Here is a 15238-nt window from a genome sequence, read left to right as displayed (position 1 = left end):
ATTTGAATGCAAAATTTTGCATTCCCCTAGAACAAAATGAAAAACAAGTAAATGTATAATAACAAGATATTAAATGGTCACAAGCTCCTTTCTTTTAAAGCAGTTTTTACTCTTATAATTGTAATATTCTCTCCTCTCGGTTTTTGCCCTTATGTTTTGGATAGCTGTCTTACTGCAAGATACACCCACATTTCACAATTCAAAAACCATGGGGACGCAAACATTTGCAATATGCACTGGTCAGAAAGCCTTTAAACAAAAATAAAGGCATTTACAGAACATAGAGGGAAAAAAACAAGACTCGTTTCCAAAAATATGAAATTTGAACAACGGTGAAATGGCTGTAATTTGATAAGCACAAAGAAGAAAAGGTCACTGTAGTTACAGTCAGGATTAAACGGCACTCCATTCCGTGCACGGTCATGACTGGGTCAAATACGCTACTCAGATAGAAACCCTGACTTGTAGTTACCTCATATATACAGTGGTTTGAGTGGAACAGTAGTTCTGTTACAGTAGACCCGTGACTATGATGAGAGAGCATGACATCACCATAATGTCCTCAGATGTGCGGTCTGCATGCATGTGCGCTTGGTAACTAGAGAAAGGTAATCAATCTCCTTCACCAGTGCCTCACACACAACACAGCGTGGTTCTCATTATTGTGTGGGTACAAGCAGAGCTCAAAGAGCACTGAGGAGTTCCTGAACACTGCCACTGAATATTCTCTAATGCAACCACCAAAATTCTACAAACACCATAAACCCAGACAGACAAAAAAAAAAAAAGACAGAAAAAAATTGTGAAGAATAGAATGAATAGGAATTGACATTTAATGATAACGCAGAAGAATATCAGATTAATAAATGCAAAGGTAAACTACACAAAGAGAAAATCTGGCAAAAATCAGTAAGCCCAAGTATTCCATGTACAGTGAGGAGAAATAAGTATTCAGATTAAATTTATATACATAATTGGCCTCATTTATCAAGCTGGATATGAACGGATTTATGTGTAAATCTTTGGTATGAGTGTTTACACAAGAAATTTGGTACTCATGAAAATCTCGTGAATTCGGAAAAATGTTCGTATCCTACTCCTGCTCCTGACTGCCTGTAGATTTACACATAAGAAGACTAATTAATGTAAACTTCGACTTTATTGACTTCAAATCATATAATTTGCATCATTTGATGCACTTTTATATATGGAATAACCTGGCAAGTTTAAATTGCTTAGTTCTATTATATTTACAGCATTTAGCAGAGGCTCTTATCCAGAGCTTATAGAAGAGCTTTGGAGTCTCCATTAAAAACACATCCTCATGCTAGCTCACTAGGAATACCAATGAAAACATTCTGTGAAAACCATTCATTTTATATTATTGGCAATAATTAAGGAATATAAAAAAATATAGAAAAATATAGAAAGAGAACCAACACAAACCTATAAATTAAGACAAATAAAACTAATCTTTTCATTATGACAAAGAAATGCTGCTATATAAACAGAGGACAGTCTGGTCTGTCTGCACATAGCCATAACTTCTAAACAAATGCCTCAGCTTAAGAAAGATTTAGCACTCACTTATTATTATTATTATTATTACTACTACATAATTATCAAATATATAATATTAATAACACATAATATCAGCCTGATAATTCATTTCGGAAAAAAAAAAAACTTCTGTTTTTCAAGCTTTACCCTGATCAATCATTTTGTGCTCACAGCTATCTGTGCACTTGAACTTTTATGGAGTTTTGTAACAGAAAATTTAAGTTTACACAAGCTTAAGCTTAATTTTAAGTTTACACAGAAATTTTAAGCTTACACAAACCCGTACACACAACTTTTTTAAGATTTATAAATGAGGCCCAATGTCTTTTGACTGTGTACTTAAGCAAACAAAAAAAGTATGTATTCATAAGCACAAAAAGATATTTTCAAAAAAATTTAATAAGGAAAAAGCATTTTGATGCTATATTTAAAAATATATATACAGTGCCCTCTGAAAGTAATGGAACAGCAAGACGAATTCTACTGTTTTTGATATGCACTGAAGGCATTTGGGTTTGAGATCAAAAGATGAATCTACATCTAGATTTGTTAAACAACGTAGAACATGGCACCTTTGTTGGCAGACCACCCAATTTTAAGGTGAGCAAAAGTATTGGAACAGATAGTCTTAAAGTAAATAACACTGCATATTTGGTTGCATATCCCTTGCTCACAATAATTGCATAAAGCTGGTGACCCACTGACATCATCAAACTGTTGCATTCTTCTTTTGTGATGCTTTGCTAGGCTTGTACAGCAGATTCCTTCAGTTGCTGTTTGTTTTAGGGGGTTTCTCCCTGCCACCCCCATGCTTCACAGCTGGGACGGTGTTCTTCAGATTAAAAGCCTCAGCCTTTTTCATCCATACATAGCACTGATCATTATGGCCAAACAGTTCAATTTTTGTTTCATCTGACCAGAGATGACTCCCACAAAAAGCTTGTGCTCATCTGCAATCTTCAGTCTGGATTTTAGAAAATAGGATTTTAGACTGAATATCTTTAACCTAGGTGTATGTACATTTTGGCCACAACTATAGATATAAATACTGCAAATAAAATGTTCTCATGCAAATTGCAACTGGTATCATTATAAAAGACAGTAATGGGGAAAATTTTACACAATAAGTAGAAATCAAGGTGAAGGTGAAGGAGCTTTTTCAAGATCTCAGGGACAATATTATTAATCAACATTTGAACGGCTAAAGCTACAGAGTCATAGCAAAGACCGTAAACATCCCTGTCAGTACAACTGGTTCAATTCTATGCAGGTGAAATGTTAAAAGTTAACGGAAACACAAATAATTGTCTGGACGGGTGTGCCATGAAAACTTCAGAACGCACTCACAGACTAATGATTAGGAAGGTAAGAGAGAAGTCATCAGTCACTCGCAAAGCGTCGCAGGACAACCTGAAAGCATCAGGAACAACAGTGACAGAGAACAATAAGCACAAAAAAAGAAGCAAAGAGATGCACATGTAAAAGCATTTAGACAAATCCGCACTCTTTTTGGAACAATATACTCTGGTCAGACGAAACAAAAATAGAACACTATTAAGCTTGTTGTTGGAAGCATCATGATACGGGGCTGCTTCTCTGCAAATAGTACTGGAGCATTACACGTCATTGAAGGAAATGTGAACGAAGCAAAGTACTGGGACATATTAGAGGAGAATTTAATCTCATCAGCCAAGAAACTGAATCTGGGGAGAAGATGGATGTTTCAACAAGACAATGACCCCAATCATACAGCCAAACTAACCCAAGAAGGCCTTGCGTAGTCTAGCCAATCTCCGGACTTGAATCCCATTGAAAATTTATGGAGGATTTTGAAATTGCAAGCCCATCAGTGGGACCCTCATAACCTTAGGGAATTGAAGACAATCTGCCAAGAGGAATGGGCCAAAATTAAACCGCAAATCCAGCAAAAGCCTAATTAATTGTTACCATAGATGTCTCGATGTTGTAATTGCCAACAACAGCTTTGAAACCAAGTACTAATTTGTGGTGTCTGAATACTCTGTTCCCTATCAATTTCATTTTTTAAACATCTCTTTTTTTATGCTTATAAATATGAGCAAAAAGTATGTGTTCATAAGTATAAAGTCAAAAGACATTATGTGTGTAATTTTGAAGTGGATATGTGCACACTAAATTAAAAAAGAAAAATCTAACATCAACAACCCAAAGTCAAGGTCCAGGTCTCAATTATTTGGGCTTCAACTCTCACTATTTTCCACCATATTAAAGATAGGATATTTCTCGTTTGGCAATGATGTACTAAGTAAAACACATCAGAGATGAAAGAATACAGAAAATTGCCATTTTTGAAACCTTTGGCTCTGCATTGCAATACTCTTAATGACAGAGAATGACTAGGCAAACTGACTGATTAAAGTTAGCTAGGTAACTGGGGTAACAGACTACAGATGTAAAAACTTTAAACCGTTTGCTCTGCACAGGAAAGAACAAAACTCTCAGCTAGCTACAAATTACTCCAGTCGATTAATGTTAAGTTCACAGCTATCTTCCTGCTTGCTGTTTGCAGAAGTGCTCAAAAGTTTGATGTTATTACTGAAGTCTACATGGTGGCACATTTTCATTTTGATCTGTTTGCTCAGTGCCTCCACCTCTCATTATTACCAACGTTAATCTTATCAACATGCCACTGATCATGTTTCTCACTTAGAATTAGCTACAATGAATGAAATAAATGTAATGAACAAATAAAAATTAAAACATATCATAAAATGACCCTACAGCACAGTGCAGCAGAGGGTTTCCTCCAGGCTCTCCAGTTTCTTCCAACCGCCAAAAAAAAAAAAAAAAAAAAAAAAAACATGGCTTATCTACTCCAAATCGCCCCTAGGTGTGAATGAGTGTGTGCATGGTGCCCTGTGATGGACTGCTGTCCCATTCAGGGGGTATTCTGGGATAGGCTCCGAATTTGTTGCAATCCTGACCAGGACAAAGCAGTTACTGAAGATAAATTAATTACTGACCAAAGTCCTAATGAGTCATTGATGATGAATTTGAATGAAGTCACAAGTTTTTCTGATGTCCAACTTGAGTAGACAATTCCAAATCATTCAACTCCCCACCTCTGACACAGATAGAATGAGGGTATTGGCAATGAAAAGCCAAACGGAGCACACTTATCGCAACCAAACACTCCATAACACTAGACCCTCTTCCATCTCTCTCTCTCTCACACACACACACACACACACACACACACACTATGCCCGACAGCATACAATGGAGCCATTATTAAAGCACTGAATCCTTCAATTTATTTTCAGATCATTTGTTAGTAGAATTAAAACAATCACAGGCGCAGGGACTGGGCCTAATTTCCAATGGGAACCAGTCCATGATCCTGGATCACAGAGTCCCTAGACAAACAGATTCCTGTTATTAGCGGTCTGCTCACCCCTCTGGAGACGAGGATATAAGATGGAAAGTAGGGGAGAGGCTTCAGAGAGCCTATCTTCCTTGACTCAACATCTACGTTGGTGCTGCGTTACCACACTCCGATATAAATCTGCTAAAGCATAGAAGTCTGTCTTATGGTCTTGGACTGAGACGACTAGCATGAGTGCGAGGCACTTCATCACGGAAAACAGTAAACTGTAAAAGACTTACAGACTGACAGTAAAGAAAACACCAGAGAACGTAAAACCACAAGCAAAAAAGAAGGGGAGATCCCACTCTATCCAACATGCTAAGGAGCTACATTTAGTTGCACCATTGAAAAAGTATGTCTGGTTACGTGGATCCAAAACAAATTAAAATAAAAAAAAGACTATTGCATGAACAGGCCAATGTGTGGAGTAGAGATTTACAGAGTGATTTCTGGGAGAATTCAGGGAGAATTTAAGAACTTATGTAAGCAGAAGCAATATCTGAACTTGATTTACCTTGCCCTTAGTTTGCTTATGAAGAACAATGCCATATTGCTTTGTCATCAGCAAGGTTTGAATTACAACCAAACCACATACACACCAAGTTGACAAACCATACAAGACTCAAAGACATGCAAAAAAAAACAAACTTCAGCTGGAGGAATGCAGCCCCTTGGCAAGACGGAGTTGGACAGCCACTTTGTTACGAGATCACCAGGGTTCAAACCGTGGTTAAACCCACTGCCAACATTCCACCTCTGTAGGAGACATCAATGCGCACTGCAGGAGCGGAGGACACACTGTCCATTGCTCGCTGTTGCCCCCTACAGGATATGAGTGGAAATTCACAAACAAAAAAATATTTAAGGTGCAAAAGTCAATGGTTTTTTTTATTATTATTTCTTACTAGTACAAATAACCTGGAAAATATCTAGAACTTGATAAAAAAAAATATATATTTGCTTAAAAAGTAATTGATTAATTGCCTCTGCACAGTTGTGGCTGAGAAAACCCTGTGTGGAAAACTGTTGTCCATGACTGCCTGTCTGTGTTTACACGGACCTCCTGTCAGTCATTTTACACTCACTGACCACTTTATTAGGAACACTTGTACAGATGCTCATCCATGTGGCAGCACCAGGTAAAGAGCTTCAGTTAATGCTCACATCAAACATTAGAATGGGGGAAAAAACATTGATCTCAGTGACATTGACCATGGCATGTTTGTTAGTGCCAGACGGGCTGGTACAAGTATTTCAGTAACTGCTGATTTCCTCATATTTCAATAGAGTCACGCACCACAGTTTACAGCGTTTACACAGAATGGTGCAAAAAAAAAAAAAAAAAAAAAAAAAAGAAAAAAAAACGAACAAAAAAACAACCAGTGAGTGACAGTTCTGTGGGCGGAAACGCCTCATTGTTGAGAAAGGTTAGAGGAGAAGGCTGGGCTGTTTTGAGCCAACAGGAAGGCTACAGTAACTCAAATAATCACTCTCTACAACCATGCTGAGCAGAAAAGCATTTCATAACTCACAACACATCAAGTCTTGAGGTGGAACACATCACATCAGGTTCCACTTCTGTCAGATAAAAACAGGAATCTGAGGTTACAGTGGGCACACACTCATCAAACCTGGACAGTTGAAGATAGAAGCACAAAAAGCCTCCAAGCATAAAGGCCATGAAATGGCTCAGAAAAAATCCTATTAAAACAAACACACAGGAACGACCATAATGGAGTCTGTATGCACAAGCTCAGAACCCTTTCCTTTACATTTTAACATGAATAGATAGTCAGTGAAATCAGGCTACAGTGTTCCATTTATGCACGCAGTAGTGCCATCCAGAAAGATGTGTCTACCCCAAATAAATGTTTGACTCCAGAGTTACTCTTGTGCCAAGTCTTGACTTTGATTTGGTCCTCATCTCTGAAAGTGGAAAAGTAGCTAAAGCCACGCAGGTTAAAAAGCCATCATGGCAGATGGAAGATGAGAGAACAGTTTAGTTTACTACTTTATGAGCTCTATTAAGATGTACGTTTGATCAAATGCTAATTAAATTCTCATATTAATGTCTTGGTGTGTATACATGCCTGAGAATGTGAGTTGAAGTTACACAAATCCTGAAGCTAGTCTTTGTTAGGGAAAGATTAGAACAGAGAAAAAACTGTATCATTTAAAAAAAAGAAAGTGACTGAATAAGTCTGAAAAAGTGTTTCATTATTTCACTGGCTTACAGCCTATCCAGCTTAAAGAGATGCAGCTTGTAGCAAAAAAAAAATAAATAAAAAAATAAAATAAAAGCTGATTCCCATTCTTCATAATCTCTTTCTTTCCCTTTCCTTGCTGATGATCCCACAGTGCATTGCGAGCATGAATCTGGGGCTACAGTGACGCATCTCCCATCACAGCTTGCCTGACGCAGACAGGCTATGAAACGCACATGTCTTTGCACATGCTCTCATAATAAGATACAGGAGACTTTCTCATAGAAGTGACAGAGAGCTCAAGCAGAACTGTGACAGACAGCGGATGTGGGTATATGTCCTTCAAGAACATCTCTGGAGCCTGCAGGCCACCAGCAGTAGAGTTCAACTGCGATAGTAAAGATGAGGAGTAGAGGTGAGTGGAGGCAAGTTACAGGTTCAGATCAGGAGACCTAAAAGTGTAGTGAGCATGCTGCACTAGAAGAGAGCAAACACTCAACATGCTGCACATACGACTCGCTAACCCATGAATACAAGACCAGTACCGATTACAACTCAAGAAAGTGCGGGTGTGTATGTGTGCCTTCCTGTGATATCTTCTTGGCGCCTGCCTTGCCGCATTGTTTGTTTATTGGGAGCAGTAACAATTCCGTAATGAGGGGAACTGGTAGTGATTAGGACACAAGGAAGAGGGGGAAAAAAAACAGGAGTGGAAAAAGGACAAAAACACAGAGACAATGGTGGAAAAGGAAGAGAACGAATGAGAAACAGAGGGAAAAAAAAGACAGAATAAAGAGAAAGAGAGAGAAATCCATTTCGACGAGGCCTGGGGACGACTCCTGATGCCTACTCGGCATTTGAAACTCCTCCATGATCCTCATCTTGGACTAATAATCAGTAAAACAAAGCAGGACCTTTTCTGCATTCCTCGGAAAGTCCATTCAATTTCTCTCATATGTGTTCCCTCTGTCTTCTCCTTAACTCACCAGTTTGTCCTTGAAGAAGGGTCCTTGTTGACAATCACACATTCACACTCGCACACACTCTCGCATACACTCACGCACACACATACACACACATACACAGACATACACAGACATACAGAGAGTTCAGTTCAAGTGTCTTCTGGCGAGAGTTAACATGACCCAAAAAATCTTTAATTCACAACAGCTTGGCAGTTCTCTGCCAACGGGTTGGAAAAGATGGACAGAGATAAAGAGCAGAAACACAAGATAAAACAAAGCAAAACGAATGACATACACAGTAGCCCAGCGTTCGTTCTTCATTCTCCGACCTAAACCAAGGGTGAACCCTTAGGCCAGGTTTGTGCTTGCTTTTAACTATGTGCACACAAGATGGCCGCTGCATGTATTGCAGTATAGTGCAATATAATGCAATCTCATATTGCATACTTGCATATTATACTGGACAGTTTTGGAGTATTAAACTAACCAGTTTCCCCATTATGATTAGAAGCTTAATTTAGCAGGAATGCTAAATTAGTGCTAGCTTGTCCCGCATAATCATGCTGTCCTAAACCAGAAACTCTACTACCTACATTTTAATTTGAAATGATATAAATGACATAAATGCTAATGACAGTTCAGCTACAACTGTTCAGCTGAGTCATGATGAAACAGCGGCATTTCATACACACACACAGGCACTGAACACCAGACTGTCAGGCATTCAGACTATCAGTTCTAAATTATGATTTCCTTCTTTTTAACTCTCTTCCTAAGTTAATTAAAAGAACATAAGTAACTAAGTAATTCTAACTTAAAGAGCCAAGTACCACTGACCAATCAAGACACAAGGGATAAGTTGCTGCTCTCTGAGTGTCAGTGTCATAAATTCTCCCCAAAAACATGCACAAAGATGTTACAGCAGTTACACTTATAGCCCAATAGTGTATGATCCCAAACTGCACCACCATGAAACTAAAAATGTGGGGAGTGGTTACATTGGTTTGAGTGTTTAACATCTATCTCTATATCTGTGTCTCTGCAGTATTTAAAAGATATAGAAACCTCACACAACTCTAGATATGATTTTAGTCATGAGGGCAATACAGGGAGTCAAAAGTTTGGGATTCAACTCTCTTCAGTCTAAACAATAAGCATTTCACTGACTTTTGGTTCGACGTACAGACACAATCAAAATCCAATCGTTTATTCTCCTGGCACATGTAAATAATAGAAATACTGACAGCCACATTCACACCAAATCACATACATGCTGAACAGACACAGACCTGTTTAATGGCAGTCTCTCCAATTTTGTCCGAGTGTTTACGTATGCTCTCCAGAAAGTCTTTGAGGTCAGACATGGAGACGTCTCTGATGTGTGTGCGCAAGACTGGGATGTTCTCAGCCATGATGGCGCAGAAACGATACTGTCCCGCCTTCGGCAGGCAGTTCTGCTCCAACTGCTCCAACGTGCACAACGCGGGGTAGTATCTGAACACACACAAACACACACAATGGTAAGATGGCCATGATAAAGAGGAGTCAATTTCTTGTACATTCTGAAATGATCCTGTGTTACTATATGAAGAGACAAACACCAAAGCATTTTAGCTTTGAACACTGAAACTGATAGCATTATTAATCCACATTCAACCTATTCAAGAAAGCTGAAGTTCACATGAAGACCATGTCAGGGAAATCAAAAAGAACTTCAATCTAAGAAATTTAAGTTCAATACAAGTGAGAAATAACATAAAAGAATCAAATTCCAGCCTTAAATCAATAGCCAACTCTCTGTGCGTTTTAGAGATCAAGCAGATGCACATCAACATTACACAATATTTCATGATCTACAGAGAGCCACTCCTGGCCGACCTCCGCTCTCTCTCAGGGCTAATGGCAAAACCAAAACAGACAGAAATGATAAATAAAATAAAACCAGACGCAAGATTTATAGTCTACAAGTTGCTCATCCTTGGGTCAGAAAAAGGACAAGACCGAAAAGAACAACACCCGATGGCCAACTTTAAATTGTTACCAAATCTATTCATGCACAAAACACAACAGTCCCAAATGCTGTACACTTCTGCACAAGTATTAAAAGCATTTGTGAGTGAACGCTAGTCTGGCATTCTCACGCTTTAATCACAGGATCCTCAATAATAATAGATTTGGAGCTCATCTCGCACCGCTGCCTCTTTCTCCTTTGGTTTATTTGTTCTGGTCAGACAGGACTGCTTTCTGCTGGTTATCTCTAGTCTGCTCAAACTATCCAACTTCACTGGCTTAAAATTTCTCCTTTTGGAGACTGTGGGTCAGTGGCCAGTTTCATTAGCTTTAGGCCAAACTGCAGCACAAAGCTGGCAGACCTGGTTAAGTAATTCAATGAAAACCAAAATGTATTTTTAATAATAACCTACATGGCCAACATTAATAGCATATATGTCTGTATGTGTGTGTGAATAACAAATTTACAAAAATATATAAATAACAGATGATTAAATCCACCCACAATGTTTCTGAACATTCTGTGAAAGAACAAATTCTACAACTGTGACATTCAAGTTACTACTGGATGGTTGACAGAACTCATTTTGAATTTAGTTTAGTCTCTGCTGCCACCTAGTGCTTATTAACCTGATATAATGCAGACCAGGCGATAAAGATAAATGGGTTGCCATGGTAACCCTAACTCTAACCCATGACCTTCCAATCAGTTGTCCAATGTCACTACCACTGAGCTACCACTACACTGCACTGGTTCAAAGCGCCTGAGGGACTAAAAACAACAGTACATATTTTCATCAGTTCTTCATCTCAGAGCTATGGACTATGGACTTTAAACATCTTTAATAGAGAGCGTGAGAATAGGCAACCTGAGTGCAGAGCAGTATTAGCAAGTTTGGTCATTAAAAATGAGTATGAAATGTTGTGAACCGCACACACACTAAGGTATATGCAAGCAGGCAGCAGTGAAGTCAGCATGCAGAGAAACGATCTCACATGAGAGCACAGCTCTGCGGGCACTGAGCACTGAGACACACACTTTCTTTCCCTTTCGTTCATGAGTCAACTTAAAGTAAACCAAGATCAATTTGAAGCGCATGTTTTGCCAGTGTTTTTCTGTCACCTTTGATAGCAATTTGCAATTATTATTGTTATACTTAGCGTTATTATCATTGCAACGTGTGCGTGAACACTTTGTGGAAATAAAAAATAAAAGGTAAATTAAAGTAAATAATAAAAATCGTGGCCTTCAGTCCCGTTGAAGTCGGCATCAACCGCCCCTAAAGTTCTTGTATGAGAATCTTACCTTTTGGCTTTCATCTGTTCTTGCAGTCTGCTGTACATTTCTAGCACTGAAAATAAAATGGAGGAATACTGTTAGCTAAAATGGAGGAAAGACGTCTGTGTGTGTGCTCACATTTAAAGTACTGTAAATACAATCTTTTTCTACAGCCACATGTAAAAGTTGCTATACTTAGATTTACCTCGAATTTTGTAGCATATTCAATCAGGTTTTCCTATGGACAAATTCTCCCAGGTCAGCTATGTCCAAGAAACACAGAAAGTGAGTAAAGACCAGAGACGTACCTGGAAGGCAGTGAGTGAGTTTGTCGATGGTGGTGGCAATGTTCCTCTGTTGCAAACGGCATCGTCTCAACTCGTCCATCGTCGCCAGTAGCTACAAAAAGTACAAATCATGGAAGATCATCATAATTCCACCTTGGCTATCATTTAAATTATGTTAAAGAAAGCTACAAGATGGTGTTATACCTCCTTGCCATTGTTCTGCAGCTTCTGATTGGTTTCAGTCACCTGACCCTGCACGAAAAGAAGAGCCAAAAGTCTATCACACCTCTAATAATGTTTCTCAACCACCATAAAGTCTTACATTTTAACAACCACAATAACTGTTTAGTATTATACACCACTCTTTTCTTCACAGTTCTGTAACACTGTATAGAACCTTGCGATTTTGCCCATGTCCTGGCACTTCTTCTCATCTCTTTTTCAGTCTGTTTCTCACCTTGAGTTTCTGCGCCTCTCCGCGAACTTTAAGCAGCTCTGTGATGGAGTCCACAAAGCCCTGGAAGTGATGGTTGCACATCTTCTCGATCTCGCGGTCGTGGTTGCGAATCCGCCCCTCCAGCTTCTCCATGAAGAGCCCATGTTCTTGCCCATCGTACACAGATCTATGGGGGAGGGAAAATGAGAAAATTCACTGCACTGGTGATTTACAAATTCAGTAACCGTTTACAGTTAATTTTATTTTAATCTATGTATCTAAGTAATTAGTTGCCATATTTAACATCAGCCTCTCTAAAAGCACCTACACCTCTCAACCACCAGATGGCAGAGGTGCATGATAAACACAGTCTTCCATCCAGTTTAAAACAGATTTTAAAGCAACACACAGTCCAAGATAGAAGATTCGAAAGCAGTAAAGTAGCAAAGGCTAAATTCACCTGAAATCAAATGTAGTAAATACATTTAGATATTTGAAAAAAAAAATCTGCAAAGAATATCAGAATCATTTATTTTTTAAATTGTAACCAAGTAACCACATAGTGCATGTGACGCAAGCTGCAAGATGTGAAAGCTGCAAGTGACATTTAAAAAAATAAAATAAAATAAAATTAAAAAAAACACACCACAGCATTAAAGTCCTCCCACACCACAGCATTAAAGATGCCACACATGAAGCATAGTTTCAGTTCCTGTGATTTCTGATTTATATGCTGTAGTATTAAAAACACCCAAAAGAAGGAAGCAGCCCAGGACAAATCTCAGACAGCAAAAATAAAAGAAAGATCAGGTTCACTGTGGACCTTCAAGGTCTCTAATCAAACTCTAATCATACATTCATTCACAAAGAGAGCTTCATCAGTGTGACACAATTCTCACATCCTGTAGCCTATGTGAGAACTGGTAACACATAAGCATGTAAATCCTACTAAAAAAAAAACCACTCACAATATGCAACCCTTCACCTGAGCACACCCTTCCTGTTGATAAGGAAATGTCCCTGTTAAAGCAGCACAGTCTTGACGTAACCTAGGATTTCCTCTACAGGCATACACACAGCCTAAAAAAGAGCTCAATAAATCCAGCATTGGCACAAATGCCATGTTTACAGCAGTCCAACACAGCCACTGCTCTTCATTCAGAGTAAAAGATAATGCAGTAAATAGTCCACTTAGACCGGAAGGAACCAAGTCGACACACAGACTTTCAGGTTCCTTTACATTCAACTACTGATAACTCATGGCAGAGACAAAATTCTTCACATTTGTCTACTTAGTAGGCTGTACAGCATAAATTATGGCTGACAGAGCTTAGAAGTCTATGTAATATTTATTCCAGCCTCACGCCCAGTTTTCCATCTTGTTTGTTTCCAGAAGCTAATTTTGTTAAACATAAATATGCCAAATATATGTCCATCACTGTTTTGATTTTTACAATTCCAAAAAATTTTTAAAAGACAGTTGTGTCTGTCATGTAATTGAAAAGACTGTTCCTTGTGTGTTTAGGCAAAATTCTAGCAAAAGTGCCAAATCCATATATTAATACATCTACTCCAAAATTATTGGCACCTTTCATGAAAATGGGCAAAAATTAATATATAAAAAGAATAACATATAGCAATAAGTGATAAATTGAGCTCAAACATGTGGCACTACTATGTGCCCTATTCCCAAATTTCCAGCAGCTTAAGGCATGTTAAACTTTATTTTATGCCACTAATTATGCTTAACAGCATTTTAACTACTTGATATCAATTCTATCGATTACCTCATTTGTGCAGGTCCAGAACTATCTAATCCATGGTAATGTTTGTCTCATGGCAATGGATAAACAAATTATTTTGTGTGTGCAACCTCATATTTATATCCCAGGGAAACAGGATATGGTTAAAAGTACACAGAGTTCCTGGGCACCGAAAGCAACTTGAAAATAATATAGGCTAAGTGTTTCAAGAATGAAAAAAAAAAAAACTGTTTGCATTTATTTAAAATATTCCTTAGGAGTATCAGTAATTTTGGCAGATATATGTTTGAGGCAAAGCACTATTACGTAATTTCATTTTAATGCGAAATATTTTTGTTTTAGCAAAAAGTCAGTTTGCCTATTTTAGACAAACTCAAGAGTTTGAATTATTTTGTGCAATGTTTATTTTCTACAATCATATTTGCTCATTTTATTAGCAAATAATTCTTTCCATCCTTCTTAAAAATAATGTAAGGCAACTGTCCATGATGATGATTATTGAAAGTCTATTTAAATAACAAGAGAATGCAGGTGTTTAGTTTCTTTGGGATGGGTATGTGAAACACCCACTTGCTCCAAATGGCATATTAGATGGCATCTTTTCTAATTAGACCTTACTGATATTTACAAAGATCATGAAGAAGAATGCTTCTTAAAACTGTAACTGAATACCTTTTGTGTCTGCAGTTTATTATCTATCGTCAGCCTTATTGCTCTTTAAATGTTGGTATCTGCCCTTAAAACACCCTTATCAGTCGAACCCTGCTTCATAGACTTCTCTCCAGTCAATTACACATTAAACTCCATTACCTCCTGAAGCTTTGTACCTTCTTACAAAAAGCTTTTGACCCAAAGGTTCAAGCAGAAATTAGGAGCACACATCATGCTAGATATTAAGCATTACCACACTGCAGGCCCTGATATATCTATTTTGAAGTTATAAAGGTATCAGAATTACAGTCAAGCGTGTGCGCTACCCAACATCACCATCATTTCTGCTGAGTAAGCTGAGTGAACAGATGCACTCAGCAGTCAAACTGTCCTCACACTGACTTTGCTCTGAACAGTGAAGCAGCACAGGGATTTACACAGACTGACAAATCAGGCAGGAGTAACAATGATCATTTATAGCTGTATGTATGTGTGTTTATATATATATAAATAATACAATACCTTTCATACCTAAAAGGCAGCTTAATGCATTTAACAAGGACATTAAATTGAAAAATGGAAGAATGTCAGTAAAAGGGCAATAATAAAAATACTATTTAAAAATACATCAAAGAATAATAAAAAGTTGTAATTCAGATAAATGAAAAAAAAAAACA

General features: G+C 38.0%; 1 protein-coding gene across 2 annotated transcripts in view; it reads right to left on the bottom strand.

Moving 5' to 3' along the window:
- Nucleotides 1-15238, bottom strand: part of exoc6b (exocyst complex component 6B) — a 96585-nt gene that overhangs the window by 60066 nt on the left and 21281 nt on the right. For both annotated transcript variants that reach the window (XM_053233174.1, XM_026936432.3), the window contains exons 2-6: nt 12169-12334; nt 11916-11963; nt 11733-11823; nt 11452-11497; nt 9425-9629 (exon numbers count right to left, since the gene is read on the bottom strand). In XM_053233174.1, coding sequence (XP_053089149.1) covers nt 9425-9629; nt 11452-11497; nt 11733-11823; nt 11916-11963; nt 12169-12334 — 556 coding nt within the window. The remainder of the gene's footprint in view (nt 1-9424; nt 9630-11451; nt 11498-11732; nt 11824-11915; nt 11964-12168; nt 12335-15238) is intronic.

The sequence above is a fragment of the Pangasianodon hypophthalmus genome, chromosome 4 (genome assembly GCF_027358585.1).
Source record: "Pangasianodon hypophthalmus isolate fPanHyp1 chromosome 4, fPanHyp1.pri, whole genome shotgun sequence".
Taxonomy (NCBI): domain Eukaryota; kingdom Metazoa; phylum Chordata; class Actinopteri; order Siluriformes; family Pangasiidae; genus Pangasianodon; species Pangasianodon hypophthalmus.
Note: the sequence above shows the minus strand (reverse complement) of the source record. Positions and strands in the feature narration are given on the sequence as shown.